Here is a 17,394-nt window from a genome sequence, read left to right as displayed (position 1 = left end):
ATGTGTTTTAAGCTAGCCATGTAAGATGGAAATGCCTTATCTCCATTTTGTGAAGTGGCCTAGTTAAGGCAATGTGGAGCCACAGGAGGATAATTTCTGCTGCTGTCCCAGCAAAACTCATTCACCTCGGTGCATAGTGTAACTATAGGTTTTGTACAAAAAGTTGGATTCTTTAAGTATCAGTGGTTTCAGTACGGCGTGGTTTATTTTATCTCTGTAACAGCTAAAGGAAATACATGAACAACCTTCACTGAGCCTACTTAATGCCAGATGTAACCTAGCATATCATAGTAAAGAGAAGAATAATTTATTTTAGACAACTGCCTATAATTCATGACCTTACTTAAATTAACTTCGTGACTTACTACATGAGTGTACGTCTGGATGTGGTAGAAATCATGAAATTATGGAACAATTCACATTTGAGGGCACCTCCAGAGATCAGAGCAGGTTTTTGTGCAGTTGGTCTTGAAAGGCATCCAGGGCAGAGTTTCTGGCTTCTCTTGGCTGCCAGTTCCAATGGCCACTTGTCCCCAGTGAGCGTCTCTGTCTCTCACACTTCTGATGCTCACCTCCCTGAAGAGCTGTGCTTTGTGTTCTCCTAGGTGCAGCAAGGCTGCTCGTCGCATTTCCCTAAGCTGCCTTTTCTACAAACCGAAGCAGCATCTTTTTTCTATTAATAGTTAGCAAGCCCCAAGGAATTTGGAAGTGGTTCAGAAGGGTATATAGCATTCTTGGTTATGAAATGTCATTGGAAACAACATTAAGCTTCTCAGAAAAAAAAAAATTAAGTCCTGCTTCAAATGGATATATTTGCCTGATGTATATGACTCGTTTCTCTTATTCTGTGTATTCTAAACAAAATTAAAGAAAAGGCAGCAGGTTGCATGCCAGCTCCGCTGGCTGTCAGTGTGCAGTTGACTCTGAGCTCTCCTGGAGTAGGTGTCCATCAGGATTGCCCACAGCGCTGACTCCATCTGGTGAGGGGCTGCCAAGTTAAAAACCAGGCAGACGGCGTATACAGCAGCCGTGCAGTACAGGCTTTGTTGTTTCTAGGACTGGAGTAAACAGAGAAAATTATGACTACAACGACAGAAATTGTGTGAGTGGATAGCATTAGAACTTTCTTATTTCCGACGTGACAGACTCTTTCTGTAATTTGTACCAAAGCCCCCAGCAATAGGGCAGTGTTGGTATGTGCTATGAGCAGTTGAGATTTTGTGCAACGTTTGCATGTGGAATACACACACAGTGTTTTAATTTTCTTCTTTCTTTTTTTCTTCTTTTTTTAGTTCCTACTTGCCCCCATCCCGCCAGTAAAAAACATAAATCTGGAAATCTTCCCAGAAGAACTTTAGAAAGAATGTTCTTTGTAACACGAGTCTCCATTTCTCTTTTATTTTGAAGTTATTTTAGAATTATCTGAGAGTATTTTATGTAGTCTGATGAGGTAATTATCTTTAGGTAGCACTGTATCTTGTGCTACATCCTGATGTTCTGTTGAACATTGTTAAATGAATGACATAACGTTTCTTGCAAAACATCAAGTTTAAAATTGGTCTTTGTTCTACAGTTATAAACTTGTTGTAAGACATATTGCGTACAAATTTTGGAAAGTCCACATCTTCTGCATGACTTATTCAATATCAGAAATAAGTAGGGTTGTTTTTTTTTCTTGAAATTACCTAAAATTACACAGAGCATGTAGGTTAATTCTTCCTTGCTAAGGTGTATATAATGTTCTAGGGACCATCTGTCACCACTGCAGCTCCATTTTTTCTCCTTTAGTTGTTAGGGCACTGTGCTGTTTCACGTTTCTTTTTACATACATACCTTTTTTCTTGCTTTCTAGATTTCAGTGCTTTTACAGAAGGCATCCATTAGTCACATACTGGCCATATATTAAGCTCCTGAGCATTATGCTTCAGATTGTGATGACTGTGGCAGTGGTGCTGAGTACCTGCAGTAGATTCAGTGCTGGTTTATCTTGCTGGGTACTCTAAGCTGTCCCAGTGAGGGCAGTGGCACTGGCCCCTCGACTGAGGAGATCTCCTTTGTGTCACTGGCTAAGTTTTAGGTGTCTGATCAAGATTGTTTCGACTGCCTTGGTATTACTGCCTTCCACTCTGTTCTTTAAACTGGACTTGCAAATAAAAATATTGGCTCAATGCTCATGTTTTCTCATGTTGTCGCTAACAGATGTTTCACTATGGCTTCTCTTGTACTACGGTATTTAGAGAAGGGTTCTGTTGAAGTAGGATACATTATTGAACTGATCCCAAAAGCGTTGATTTGATGTTTTTTCTGTGAGTCACGTAACACATCCACGTTCAGGAATTTAAAGCTATTTCTGCTTTGTTCAAGAATGTGAAGGAAAGGAGACAGTACTGAAAGTACTGAACATCACAGCAGCTTTTTTTTTTTTTTTTTTTTTAAACTTTCAATAAAAGAACGCAATGAGTTTTGGAAGTTGTTTGGCTCTTGGTTGTCATGATGAATCTTTGCAGTCGGAGGGTTTTTGATCAGGGACAAAGACGGAATCCTAAACTTTGGACTTACCAGCATGTTGGTTTAGGTTTTCTTAAATAGAACACACAATTTTATAGTTGGAAAGAATAGCAGTGGGGAAAAAATAAATTGGTAACTGCTAAATCAGCACAAAACATGAGGAGGGGAATTCGTGATTGGCAGTACGCTAAATTTCTGAAACCTATAGCAGTTACTGCATTCTTTTTTGTAATCAGTGGTGACCAATATTGTTGAGGAAAAAAGCATCAGAGAAGGAAAAAATGTTGCTGGGAAACATTAGGGGAAATTAAAAACAGATTTTCCTTACGTACTTAAAAATACTAACTACATTACAAAATGCATTTAGGTGGGAATAAACCTAAATGTGCCATCCGAGATGTGCGTGGCGTTTAGTACATTAAAAACATCGCATTGCAACTGCAACAGCATCCCAATTCCAATTCTTCACTAGGGTGAATAGAATGGGTACAGTACTAACTTCCTCTCGCCACAGCTCCGTGCCTCTTGGTTGGGTTTCCATTCAATACTATAGCACTGTTTTTATTTTGAGATATGTTTTTCTCACTTTAGATATAAAGTGCGAACGTGACAGAAGATGGAAACAACTTGTAACTTGTAAACTTTTCCTCTGTCTGGCAAAGACGTTTTCACTGCTGATGAGGAGCGCGGGCAGAACCTCACCTCCCTCCTGGCTTGAGGATTTTCCCCCATGCAGGTTGTATTGTAACTGAACTGCCTTTGTCTGTTACAGAGCATTTCCTAGGTCTGCTTGCATTTATCCAACTTCAGTCACCCACTTTTTGATGAGTATTTTAGTAAGGGAAGAAGACACAGTTAGGTACCGATGGCCTGTAGGAGAAGCAGCCAACTGAAGTTTGAAGCCCGTGTGTTTTACCCACTGCCTTTAACTACGTGCGTCCCTGAATAAGTTTAGTAGAGCTGTCATTATTTCGTTGTCTAAAGCCTGTTCTCTGTGGTGTTCCGATGCAAAATGCCCACCCAGCTGTACTAATATGACTTTAAAACACTGAATGTGGAAGTAAGCATAAAAGATATTAACTATATTTCTCTCTTTCAAGTAGTATAACGTAATTTTTCAGGTTCAGATTCTGGCATCTCCTTTCATGCTGAACAATTATGTTTCAGCAGCTTTCATTTGCAGATTTGTAGTTTTCCAAAACATCCAGCTTAGCAATTGAGCATGTCTTCTGTGTGGTTAAGTAGCACCAGGATCTTGGTTTGGGGGTTGGCTTTTTTCATGTGCCAGTATTCAGTGTTGTTGCCCATCAATATAGTGATGAGGTTTCTCATTTTTTCCAAAGGTGATAACATCTTTAAGCACAAAAGACAAATAATTTTCTCTTGTCCTTGCCATAGTTCATATAATAACATCTCTGATTTCTATATCAAACACATTGTCCTAATATTTTCAGATGTAAGATTTTTTTGTTCTGGGAAGCCCCATGATATTGTCAGTATAATTCTGATAAATTTGAGGTCCTCTTTTCAGTGCTGGTTGCTCAGAAATACTTTGTATTTAAGAGATTTTCTTCTGTTTATTTCTTTGATAAAAATATTTGGCCTCCTTTTCTACTGGAAGCTGTGAATGGAGAATTCAGATGGGTTCAAAATAGGATTTGAAAGGTCACAGCAACTGAAAGAGCTGCTAAATTTCTGGCAGACAGACGTAAGCCTGTGGGGCTTTCATTCATGTCCTGCCATTGCTTCTTCAGCACAGTTCCTTTTTTTCCTGTAGCTATGCATATCATACCCAGAACCAAGGAGACAACATTTCTTTTAGGCCGTTTAAACAAAGATTGAACTAAAATGAAAATATACAAGTCCATCTTTCAGATATAGAATATTAGAAAGACTTTATCTGTGTGTAAATACTGTAAATAGACTGTTAAGAATTCACTAAAAATGTGAATATATAATTATTGTAATGACCTTTCCTTATTTGTTTGCAACGATTTACTTTCCATTTTCTTGGTCAAGCTTGGTTACTCTTGCCGTGTATAGGCAGAATGGCAAAAAAAAAAAAGTTTAATACAGAACACTGGATGCTTCTCTAAAAGGTAACACATTTCTTTAATAAACTTCTTTTGCATATTAGTGCCTTCTTAAATTGTATCGAAGTGCAATAGTAAAAACATCCATATTTGATGTTACAGATAGACATGTCACCCGATGACAGACGGCTGCGATCCTGCCGCTGGGCTCTTGCTCCACTTGTTTGTTGCCTGAGGCATTTCCACATCTGTTGGGTTTAATATCAACCAGAAAATAACAACAGGATGCCTCTCCACTGCAGGACTGTCTCAGCAAGGAGATGTAAATGGAGGAGACAAGTATTTTGAAGCTTTGTAGTTAAAACAAAGGGTTTGTTGGCAGCTGGTGCTAGAAAACACCGAGGAAAATAATGAAGTTTGCTCGCGGTTTTCTTTTAAATCTAAAAACTAGTTGTCGTTGCCTGCTGATTCATGTTTTCCCCATTAGAAATAGTGGAACCAAGTGATTTGTTTGGGTTAATTAGCGGAAAATGGCAAAAATTACTTGTACAGTAATTCTGTGGTGAGCTACCAGTGAGAGTTCGAGGGGAGGAATGGAAAGCGTATATACATGTTTATTATGTGTGCATGCAGAGCTAATTTTTTTAATTTAATTCTTAGCACAGCATTGCTATTTGTAATGATTATGGCATTTCTGGAGATCTGTAACTTCACGGCGAACATAATGTGGGATTGAGTGTAAGCTGAAAACACATGGTGAAGGAAGTAATTGCTTGCTTTGTGATCTGAGCAGCAGTCGTGGCCCCACGTGTGCAGGCTGGGAGCTGCTGTTTCCGGGAGCTCCAGCGCCATTCCCCTCCTGTTCTCGCAGAACTGGTTGGCCAGGGAATTGCTGAAAGCAAAACAAAAATCAACGATTTCAACAGAATACCCTGCTGAAGCAGAACTGTAGTGTCGGGCCTTTTTTCAGAGCTCTGAATGACTTTGCCAGTTCACCTGTTTTACTGTCATTTCTGCCCGCTCTTTGCCGTACGCTCTTTGCGTTCCCTTTCCTTTGTTATCTGGAAAATGCACAGCTCGGGGCTTTTTGCTTCAAAACCAACAGTTTCTTCTTTTGGAAAACGCCAATCTCATCAGCCAACGGTTTCAGAACTGAGATACTGTTTATTGCAATAGCAGGAGCCTCAGAAGTTTTGTTAAAGCCTCGTTAGCCAAAGCCTTGTCGCCTGACTCCCACAGATAGCAGGCTCTTTGCTCATCGAGGTGCTTTGTCTTTCGGCACCATGGGTTTGGAAGCAGTTTGGTATGGAAGCTGTGTGGTTTTTGACCTAGCAGTACTTGCCACTAGCCAGCTCCAATGCTCCAGCGTTCTGAGAAGCACTCCAACTGTTCTTTCTTCCCACTTGCTCGCTTTACAACAGCTGTTCGCCCGAAATAGTCAGTGTCAGGAGATGAAATCTTCGGTGGCAACGTTATTCATTCTTGCTTGAGCGCTGTGATGCACTGTCTGCAGATTGTTTTGCTGCTACTGGTTTTGTGGCTGGGCCATTAGTCACAAGGAAGAAACAATCCCTTTTTTCCATGCCTTCTCCTTTCCGGTCAGATGCACTGCAGCGGCCCGAGCACTTCTGCTGGCAGATGTGGGGCTGTCAGTAGCTGCTGGAAGGAAAATGGGGGCAGGAAGGACAGGCACAGCTTAAGTGGCCCTGGATACTTGTTTTATGAATCTGTATTTCAAAACAGAAACAGAAAAACAGAAATAACCTGACAGAACTATCTGTTCCACGAGCTGAAACAGGCTACTTCTGCCGGCCCTAACCAAGAAGAAAGACATCTTCTCTGACAGAAGTTGAAGGGAGCGTGGTTTGAATCATCCTAGATGCTCTTAAGGAGCAGTTTTACTTTGTTATCTTCACTTCTTTCCTTGAATGCTGACCTCTGCATGGAGCTGTGCCGCTGGTGCAGCGTGCTCAGTTACAGGCCCCAGGTGACATCAGGCCCCCGCTACTGAGTGCACATCAGGAGCCACGACTGTCCGGAGAGCTTTCCAGTTGTCCTGTACACATTCATCTAGCCATAACCTCTCTAATCAGTTAGTTCCAATCTGTGTGATTATCATGGCATGCAAAAGCATCATTTTTAACTTTTTGAAGAACCGATGAATTGTATAAAAATGTTGGAGGCTGGTTCACTCTCAGTTTTGTTTCAAGTCAAATACATATCAGTCTAGTTTTATTCGTATGTGGGGGCTGTTAAACTTAACTGCTATTTTCCTCAGCTTCTGAAGTCTTTTGAAAACCATGGCAACACATTCCACACACAGCAGACCGAAGTGAACTTATCCTACCTTGGTGTATTATTACTTGTAATATCAGTATGGCACAATGATCCAAATGTGACGAGCATGGGAGCCAGAAGAGTTTGCAGCGCTGTGGTGATACGCAGCTGGCAGGAGGCATTGATGTGCCCCCCTTAGCATTAACTGGTGGGATGGAGCAGAGCAGAGCCAGCACTGGCAGTTCCAGCCTGGGTTATAAGTACAGGTTGCACGGTAACCCGCGTGGCTGTAACTGCCCAGGTGCCTGAAGTGCTTTGCTCGCTCCTTTTGCTTTCAAGAGTGGATTTTAAAGGATTGAGTTCGCTAAAGCAACTCAAAGTAATTTTCAGTGCTAAAGTTATTTTTTAACTAGGAAGTATTAAGCAGCTTGGATTAAAGCAAGCCATACTTTAGCCTAGCAGCTCTTTGAACAGTTGCCATCATTTAAAATCAGATGTTGTCCTTAATGCATCCCTTCTGGGGTTAGAGAATTTTGAAGGGGTGCAAGATGTTGCTTTTTTTTTCACTTATTCTGTAAAGTTCTTACTGAAAATTTCTTCAGCCGCTATGTCCTGCAGAGTGCTCTGAACCTTAGTTTTGTATATTTTAAAGTAATTCTACATCAACTAAAATCTTTTGGAGGTTTCTCTGCTTTTTATTCCTATTTCGGTGAGGGGACGATGAGCAGAGCTCCCTCTGTGTAGGAGTTAAAGCAGCCAAGAGAGAAAACTTGCTTTTCTCATGAGATTGAAATAAACTAAAATGTTTTTTCTGTCTCTCTGCCCTCCAGTCCGTAGAGTGAAATGGTTATAATTAACATCTGTACTTTCATCTTATGGGATGAAAATAATCATAAATAGAGCTAAGTGTTCACCTGCATCAAAGAACTGGTGCTTTTAATACTAGTTAATGCATCTGTCTACTGTAATGCCCCAGTATGTTCTGTATTTCTCTCTTTTTGTGGAAACTTCAAGTGATGACAGAATTGCTGCACGTGCCTTAGTTGACTCCAAGCAGCGCGTTGCTGCACGCTGTGCATTAACAGCAGCACCCTTCGCCAGTGTGATGCCAGCCAAGGAATTTGGGATGAACACGGACAGGGAACATAAGGCTGCTTGTGCTTCCTCAGGCACACCGGACAGGCAGGCAAAGAGGCAGTCGAGCAGCCTAGACTTCTACAAGAATAAAACTTACTGTTGCTGGCAGTTGTTTGAAATATTCCTGCAATGCCAGCCGTTTATACTCCCATCAGACTGCCTCAGGGCCACACTGACAGTGGATGAGTTACGCCGGCAGCCCGTATTACTGTATTACTTATTATCTCTGCTTTGTTCTGCAGCAGCACCTAGCAATGAAGCAAATATTTACACGCACACATCAAAGTGCGTTCCTGCTGACTGCAGCTTTGGCACTGAAAAACCAAATAAGGTGCAGTAGAAGAGTACACTTCTGCCTAGCAACTGCAAGTGCTTTCTTGTAGTGGGTATACGAAGGAATTAGCATCGCTGCCCAAAAAATTCTTCTGTAGTTGACAGTAGAAAATATTTAACTCCAAACTGTCCTTGCTCTAAGAGTTTTAGTCTATGGAGTCCTACAGAGTTGCTGAGTAAATAGTGTTACAGTGTTCTGATGTAATGATAATTCCTCTTTGTTTTCTGTTTTTTTGGCGCTTTCTCTTTGACGTGTTTTGTAGCCCAAATTTTGATAAGCATTTTTAACTAGTCTGTTAGTAGTGAGTTGGCTGCATTATACCTTCACACATACGGGAATTATAAAAATATTGAATGTTTCTTGAGTGCCAAAAATGTCCTCTTGTTGGTGCTTGTATCTTAGTGAGAATATTTCCCATTTCACTCTTGTTTATGCTAAGAACATGTTTGGTAAACTGAGATGTCATGCTTTGGACAGCTGGATTCAAAAAACCCATGTTTGGACACGCAAGAAAAGAATTCAGAGTGTTAAAAGTTTTATACGAGAATAGATTAGTCCTACATATCTGTATGTGTTTAAGCATTAAGCTGGTCCTTAGGACAGCTAGACAAAGGAGGGTTACTGTGCTACATACATTAGGGAATGCTGTGGACAATGCTGTCATCTGTGTGGAGCTGAAAAATGAGCATATTTGTATTCAAGTACCTATCACACAAGAAGGTTGTGTTTGCATTTGTGGAAATACAGACGTTCCTTTATCGCTGGTGTCCAGGGGAGATTACAGTGCAGCTACTACTTGGGGTATCTTAAGAAATGGAGGTGATGGCAACTGCTTGACCCAAATCCTCCTGTTATTGGAAGGTTTGCCATAAGCAACAAGAGACTGACCTCTTAAACAGTTTATATTCCTCTCAGAGAAATGAAAAGTGATATTTTTGTTGTTTCAAGTGGGACATAAACATTTTCACTTGCTAAGACAAGTGTTTGCCCACAGAGCAGTGAACAACTCTTGGGGCTCTTTCAGGAAGGCCCTTCTCTCAGCTTTATTTCAGCAGGACACCGAATACCTTTCCTGTCATTGGACTATTAGTTGGCAGTCAGTATTAAGAGCTAATGATGACTGAAGTTTATTAGATTATTGAATTCTGTCCTCCTCTGAGTGCCATCCTTCTTGCTTTAGGTTTCTCTCTGCATAGTCTGTATTACAAAAGCATCTTGGTGGAGGGATGGAAGTGGTGGAGCCGCAGAGCAACTGGTAATATATGTTTGTTAGATTTATGGGCTAATGAAATAACTAAAAAAAAATTATCTCAGAGGCATATCCATCAAAGGAAGAACAGATCTTAAAGAACTGCAGTTACTGTACCAATGTGCAACTGTCCTTTTAATAGTCGAAACAGAGTTTATTAATTACCAGTAGTTGGAGGCAGGCTCTTGTCCTTAATTGTGCATTTTCATCCTCTACGCGATGAGGTCAAAATGAAAGAACTGCAGCAGTAAATAGCGAGCAGAAACTGAGTGCCTGGTCTGAAAACTTCCTTTCTTCATGCTGTGAAGACAGTCGATGCCTAACGCTGTGCTCACTGAGATGAACTAGATGCTTTGGGTTATGTCCCATGATGGTTTTTTTAAACAGCAACAGGGTACTTGGAGAAAAGCTCACAGAGCTTTAAAGCCAAGACATCAGCTAAATTCAGATGCTTTTAATTATGTTATGTTTACAGTGTGCTGTCTGGACCAGCTTGATAATGTAAACTGCACCAGAGCACGTTGGGCCACACTTGCTAATCAACATTTCTGTGGTATGCCAGATCTAAGTTGCTTTATCTTTGTATTAAGCCATCAAAAGGCTTACAGAGAATCTTGCAGCATCTTCCACACAAAAAAAAAAAGAATATTTAGAGATCTATCAAGTAACTTGCTTCTGTTGTACAGGAATAAGACAAAACTTAGCTTACTTTCTCTCCTGTAAATGCCTTCCTTCCAGTCTGTGTCTTTCAGATTACTGAACACTTGACCCACGGTTACTGCTTCCCGCACTGTTGTTCTTCACTCTGCTTTGTAGTACAGCATCACTGCTCCTTTCTGGTCTCTGTACTGTCTTTGACAGAGTATTATTCATTCTTTTACTAATTTAGACGTATCTACTGATTTTCATACTGTGCCTCGTATTAAGTTAATCATCAAAAAGCATTGAATTAGACTTAACCACAGCAGTGGAGCAGGGGGTTCAAAATACAGTGTAATAAATGATGACTAATGACAGCTGCTGCTTGTTATGTGCAGCACACCACCTTGTTTCACCCAGCAGAAGGTGCTGCATTGCTTTAACCTTACAGCAGCTGACGCAAAAACACTGTGGCCATTACAGTGTCAGGGTGCCCTTCTGATGTGTACATACCATGCTTATCAGCAGTCGGTTTGTGCTATACATGTACCAGCCTCCGTGGTCCTTAGGCAGGCAGTAAGGAGAAGAACTGAGTTGACTTCAGTTACTCAGACTTCTGGCTAACAACAGTACAGAAAAGCATGTAAAATTATACAGGGATGGTAAAATTATTGGAAGGGAAACAGCATTTCATTTGAGGGGAGCAGTGACAAACTGAGTCATCGACTGCAGAAATCATGGTTGAATCAAGTATGAAAAATAACGTTATGGAAATGCGCGAAAGGAAAATAAATGGCAACGGAAATAGAGTGGCAGCCAACAAGTGAAGCTGTAATCAACTGAAGGATAAAAACAAAGCAACAAAACTTCCTGGTCCATTTGCTGCTGCTGCACAGGCCTAGGGCTGCTGCCGAGAGTTCTCCTCCCTGGCACAGGGCTTCAGGAGCTGCTTTGCAGCACTGAGCGAACCTCAGCAGGTCTGTGTGCTCTGCAGCTCCAGCTCCCGTCTGCTGGAAAAATACAGCTCTGTAACTGCTGGACACGGAGCAATTTCCATTCAAAGCAACAAGCTGTACCTGGATGTGCTGCTGTAGGGACATCTTGGTAAACTTCTTCTGCAAAGATTTTCCATGTCAACAGTGCACTTCATAATGCTGTTCTCTAATCTGCCCCCCAAATTACCCTTTCCCTGCTTTCCCCTGCTATAAAGGAAACGTGCCTGTTAGTGGTATGGCTGGTGGCTTTACTCTGACAGGAGGCAAACGGATTGCTGTGCCATGGATAACGTGACGGTTACAGAGACAGGATTTCTTCTTCTGGTGTGTTTTGGTGAAGTTGTTCCTTTGTTCTGAGCACACTGGAGGTTCTGTGTCACTTACAGGGCCCCGGCAGGACTGCTTTACTCAAGGAAAATGTTTAGTGAGATGGAACTGTGTTTATCCTGAGACATAATTGCAAGTGGTGAAGTTTCACCAGTCCATTTGCAATTTGCAAACTGTTTTTACACTGTGTAATTTAGTTGTAGGGGAAGAGCGCATTGTCTTTCCTTGGTTTCAGTTCCCTTAATTGCACAAAATGAAACACTTTGCCATGGCTTTTAAGATCTGTTATGCTTTCAGCTTCCAACTTTTTGTACTTGGGTCCTTGACTTCAGCATTCTTTCTCTTTCAGAATTCCTATTTTATTGTTTCAAAACCAGATTTTGCCAAAGTTTTTCTCATGCAGTGGTAACAACTGATTTTCATGGCTGTAATTTATTACATATCCCGATTGCTACAAAGTGGTATTTATGCTTATCCAAAAAGTATGCTGCTATCTTCCTAAGTATGTGATGAAAATTGACCTCTGACGTGCTAACAATTTTTGTAGTTGCATGCTTTAACTGAAATTTACCTAAACACCCCGTTTATCTCCTGAAAGAAATGCCGTTCTTTCTCTAATTTAAATCACTGAGCTCAGTAGCATGACTTACGTAGAAGCCTTTATATGCAGTACGTACAGAATTTAAAGGTAGCAGGAAGTGTGAAGCGTTGCTCCATCTACAAGCAGAGCGGGACATTTCTTTGCAAGTGGTCAAGAAGGAAGTTTGCCTGCGTTGAGGCAGCGGCTGCCCGGCCAGATGTGCTGTGCATCCCAGCCAGGCCTCCGAAGCTGAACGGTTTGAAAGAGTTTTCTTAGAGGAGTTTTAGTACGCAGAACGTTGCCGTGCCGTTTTCAACAGTGTAATGTATTTTATTTAAGGACACGCATTACAAGTTTTCTTGCTCAGCTGGCTCTGTGTGAATGTGTGCATGTAACACTGGTCTTGGGAGAAAGGGGAGATGGTGCGTTCGGTCACAGCGGCTGCGCCTTCGTGATGGAGACTGTTTCTGATTCAGACAAAGTTCCCATAGGATTCCCTGCTTGGAATCCTGAAGGGTCTGGGAAAACCATTTCCGCCCAGAAGTAATAATAGCATGGGCTTTTATTTTTGATCATGAGCTGACATTTAGAAGTCATCGGAGGAAAGACTGATTGAAGTCAGGCTTCATTTAATGCAGTTGTAGCTGATCTTTCCCATCTGGTATCGCAGCACTTGAAGTGACATCTCTGGCTGGTGAGGTTCATAGGGGTGCTTCTCCTGGGGGACCTGTGAGTGGATGGGGTTATTCTGCTGTGCTGGTTACTGCCAGCCTCGTGTCCCCACGGCAACACGTGGAAAAGTGGCAGCTGCACAGCAGAGAACGTAAGGTGATAATCCAGAACCTACCGAGTGTATTTTGAACTGCGCTGACATAAGGACCGTTGCAGCTTGTTTGTACTACATGCCTAATTTTTCCAGTTATGTGCCAGGTGTCCATGTTCTACCTCAGCGATGCAGGCACTACATTTTATGTGTGGCATATGAAAGGTAGATGGTGTTGCAGTTCAAGTTCCTGCTGCCGCCCAGTGTCATCCAGAGCAGCCATGCCAGCAGAGGAGCCCAGCCTTGCACAGCGCCTGGCGAGGTGCTGCCCAGCGCTGCTCCAAAGCCTGCTGTGACTGCAGAACACAACGTGACTGAAAAAAGAGATGGGGGTATTTCTATCTGGGCTTTTTTCAGTGTTTGGTGGATTGCTAAAATACGCTCTTTCCTGCTAAGAAGCTGGATCTTATCCTGAACCCTGCTGTTCGCACAAGATCAGATTCTCACAGCATTCAGACTGATTGCCAAAGCTCTTGCATTTATTAAGGTACAGAATAACTGCTTCCTGTGTGCACAACTCACCAAAGCAGTCTCTGTTAAACAACGGAAAATTATATCCTTTGTGCTCTCCCTGAGACACCTCTGGTTTCTGTACAGCATAAAATTGTCCCTCTGCTCTGCGCTGAGACTCCTCACCTGGGTGCTGTGTCCAGCTGGGGAGTCCTCAGTACAGGAGAGATGTGGAGCTGCTGGAGCGTGCCCAGAGGAGGGCCACAAAAATGCTCCTAATGCTGGAGCACCTCTCTGTGAGGACAGGCTGAGAGCTGGGGCTGTGCAGCATGGAGAAGGGAAGGCTCTGGGGAGAGCTGAGAGCGGCCTGCCAGGATCTAAAGGGGCTGCAAGAAGGAAGGGGACGGGCTCTAGCAGGGTCTGTTGTGACAGGACAGTTTTACGACTCCGAGATAAAAGCTAGAAGTAAAAGGATCGATCATGGCAGCTACAGAGGTACCCATTCACAAACAAGCAATGGGTACGACCACTTCTTGGATATTCATGACTGAGAAAGAAAGCCTGAAAACGTTTTGGCATCAGAGAAGCACGATTCCACAGACAGTAAAGCTGAAAATATCACTGTGCTGCTAGGCTCGTGTCCTCAGAGCAGGCACAGTTCTGAACTATAGCTACTATGCACTTTGTTTCCCTTTATACATCTTTGTTTCCAGATTGTGGCCTTTATCCTCATGATAAATACAGCACTAGATACTCTAAAAGCTTAAATTGGCAAATTCCATGTGTTTTATGTCATTTGGCATTCTGCACAAACCCCCTTCAGTTTGTCATAAATTCCTAAACCAGAGCAAGGTCACATCTGGTAGCAATTTCAGTTTGCCAGATGAGGCATAATCCTATAAAACCAAACTCATTTTGTCCAGTGCCTTGCAGAGATGAGCTCCCCTGCTCCTTTTCCACAAGACACAACACTTGCCCCGTGGGCTCTGCAGAATGACTTAGGCTGGCAGTCTGTCCACGCTCCATATGAACTGCAGTGTTTGGAACACAGGTTAGTAAAAAGGACACGAGACAGTACAAGCAAGTAACCCTGCTGAAGTCTCCAAGGTAACAAGCTGTGTCTGGATTCCTTCCTTTTGCAATAGCATGTCCCTGCAGGATGCAGCCATTACGTGTTCCTCCTCAGTGTTTGGATGCGCATGGATCTCCTCTTGGAGTAAACTCATCTCACTGCATAACGCCCAAACAACGCACACATAGCTACTATTCTGCTTTTAGTATGTGCTTTAAAAATACTCGGGGCAAAAGTTACGTTCTAAGTAATTCAGCATATTATTGAAGACACAAATATTGTGCGCAGTCACAAAATGGTGATGGGCTGACTGCTCACTGACCAACCTTAGCACGCTGCAGTAATTGTAAGTAGCTCTGTTTCCCACTAGAACGGATGCTCAGCAGCAGTCATTTCTGTTTTATCATTTTCCACTGGCCCATTACATTTGGAAAAGCAGTTATTTTGAGATCTCATTGCCTTGAGCATATGACACTTTCAAAGCACTACATGGAGCTTGCTGCTCCCGTCCCTCAAAGGAATATCGATTGTATCATAGCAAAATTAACTGACTCGCACAGGTTTGGGCTGTGAATTTTTTGTGAATCGAGGATGTATTATAAAGCATTATACAGAGAATTAACAGAACTGAGTTCACTGCGTTCTTTCACACTCCTGTACACCTTGCGCTAGGGCTTCCCACACCTCTTTGGGAAGGAGCACAGCCCTGCTTTTTTCTCTGAGGTGACCAAATTAAACATAGCACAAATGATACTTAAATAATGGTTAACAATTCTGATGGTGTTTGTGATTACTATTAACTATTAAAAATGTAAGTAAGTAAACAGCAGCAGCAGATTGCGACTGGACAGATCTCTCTGGAAGCCTTCTTGTCTGCTCTTCTGTCACCAGATTTATGCCTGTTTGTTTGAATGTGTTTATTCACAGGCCAAGTATCCCAACATCGTAACCCTTCCAGAAGGACAGCAGGGAGATCACCTAATTCTAAGGAACCCTCAGCTTCCTGGGTAAGGCACTAAGTGGGATTTTGTTTGTACTGTATTTAAGACGGGACAGATTTTACTTACTTACAACAGTGGGGTGATTTGTGCAGATAAAGGATGGTGAAAATGCATAGTGATGATTTCCAGTAGTCCTGCTTCAATATTAAGTCGCTCTTTGCTTTGTAGTAACTTCTCTAAACAGACAGAGCACACCATGCCTGCTACAGTTCAGTGTTATTATGACACACTGAGAACAATCAGAGGCAGAGGGGGAAAAATAAAAAGATGTACATGTATGTACATGTAGATGCTGTTTCTGTGTGGCCGTTAGGTAAGGAAGCTGCATGGCCACCTTGTGTACCTGCTGCTGCCTTTTAAGAAAAAAAAGTGTTTTGGAAGCTCATATTATAGCAAAGGATCTAAATTCCAAGTTTAGTAATGTGAGACACATCTTCCCTCTCACGCATCAGAAAATGTTTCAAGTTCAAAGAGATTTGTTTCATCTTGGCTCCTTCTGAGCTGCGTTTCAAGAGCGGTGGGCTGCAGAGATCCTGGGGTCAGCACCACCCTCCATGCAGCAGCGGGGGCTGCTGGCAAATCTCCTCCCTTAGATAAAGCAGCAGTTCCTGGCCCCTGGCCTGAACAGAAGGGTTATTCCCTTCTTGGAGGCTGCAGGAACCCAGTCACAGCCCTTCCTCCAGCTCTTTCTTCTGTGCTAGGAGGGGCAATGATTGGAAATTACTGTAGCAAAGTATAGTTCTTGGTCCTTTTTTCTATCAAAGAATGGACCAACACTGCAGTTAACGTGTGGCTGAAAGCATCTGTAGATATTATTTGTCCTTAGAAGGCGATCAGTGAGATATAAGAGGCGGTGATTCTACTGCCCTTACTCTGCTGTTGTGTGGGCTTCCTGGGCATGGCTGCATTTATCGCTGTGTGTTACTCGAAAAAGGCCAAAATCGCTGTGGAGGTGGATCTCAGCCCCAGCCCAGAACATCGTGCTATTTATGCAAATACTTGTGAAACTATTTTATTCTGTTTTCATGCTATATCTAAAACAATACCTGACCTGAAGTTGCAGAGAAATCTCTCTTCATTTTGCATAGCATACTCTTTTTACTACTGCTCTATGGCAACTTCCAATTCATATGAGGCAAATAGAAGAACTGGGGCAGGGGGGAAATCCTCATGAGGTTGAAAAGTTGTATGTACCTGGAAATGAATAACATCTCATCAGTAAAGTACCAGTTCTCTGTGGTTTAAGTCTTTCTGATTCCCAAATACAAAGATCTCAGTCAATACAGCCAATACAAAGATTTCAGTCTGGAGAAGAGGAGGCTCAGGGGAGACCTTATTGCTCTCTATAACTACCTGAAGGGAGGTTGTAGTGAGCTGGGGGTCAGCCTCTTCTCTCTTGTAACTAGTGACAGGATGAGGGGGAATGGCTTCAAGTTGTGCCAGGGGAGATTTAGGCTGGACATTAGGAAATACTGCTTGTCTGAAAGAGTGGTCATGCGCTGGAATGGGCTGCCCAGGGAGGTGGTGGAGTCACCGACCCTGGAGGTGTTCGAGGAACGTTTAGATATAGCACTGAGAGACATGGTTTAGTGGGGTTATTGGTGGTAGGTGGATGGTTGGACTGGATGATCTTGTAGGTCTTTCCCAACCTAGCTAATTCTATGATTCTGTGATCTGTGAGTTGCGTTACCTGCCCTGAACTTCTGTGCTCTTAAGCACTTCCTGCTTTGGAGAAACGCAGCCAGTTCCCTGGTTAGCAACTGCCTTCCCTCTGGCTGTGTACAGGTTTGAATTAATGATGGTTTGGAAGATGCATATCGATGAAGAAGGGACGACGACGCCTGTTCTGGACCTCCTGCCTAAAGTACCCGAGCAAGGTAACACCATTCTTTGCAGAGGCCGTTTCTGAGCTTTTCAGTAGGACGCCTCTCCCTTTTTTTCTGCCCAGCATCTCCTTATACAAAATGGC

At 42.5% G+C, this 17,394-nt stretch overlaps 1 protein-coding gene across 2 annotated transcripts in view; it reads left to right on the top strand.

The window, feature by feature from the left end:
- CENPP (centromere protein P) overlaps window positions 1-17,394 on the top strand; it is a 124,581-nt gene that overhangs the window by 106,619 nt on the left and 568 nt on the right. For both annotated transcript variants that reach the window (XM_021409498.1, XM_021409499.1), the window contains exons 7-8: window positions 15,352-15,431; window positions 17,211-17,302. In XM_021409498.1, coding sequence (XP_021265173.1) covers window positions 15,352-15,431; window positions 17,211-17,302 — 172 coding nt within the window. The remainder of the gene's footprint in view (window positions 1-15,351; window positions 15,432-17,210; window positions 17,303-17,394) is intronic.

This window comes from Numida meleagris, chromosome 11 (genome assembly GCF_002078875.1).
Source record: "Numida meleagris isolate 19003 breed g44 Domestic line chromosome 11, NumMel1.0, whole genome shotgun sequence".
Lineage (NCBI taxonomy): Eukaryota > Metazoa > Chordata > Aves > Galliformes > Numididae > Numida > Numida meleagris.
This window is presented reverse-complemented; position numbering and strand designations above follow the sequence as displayed.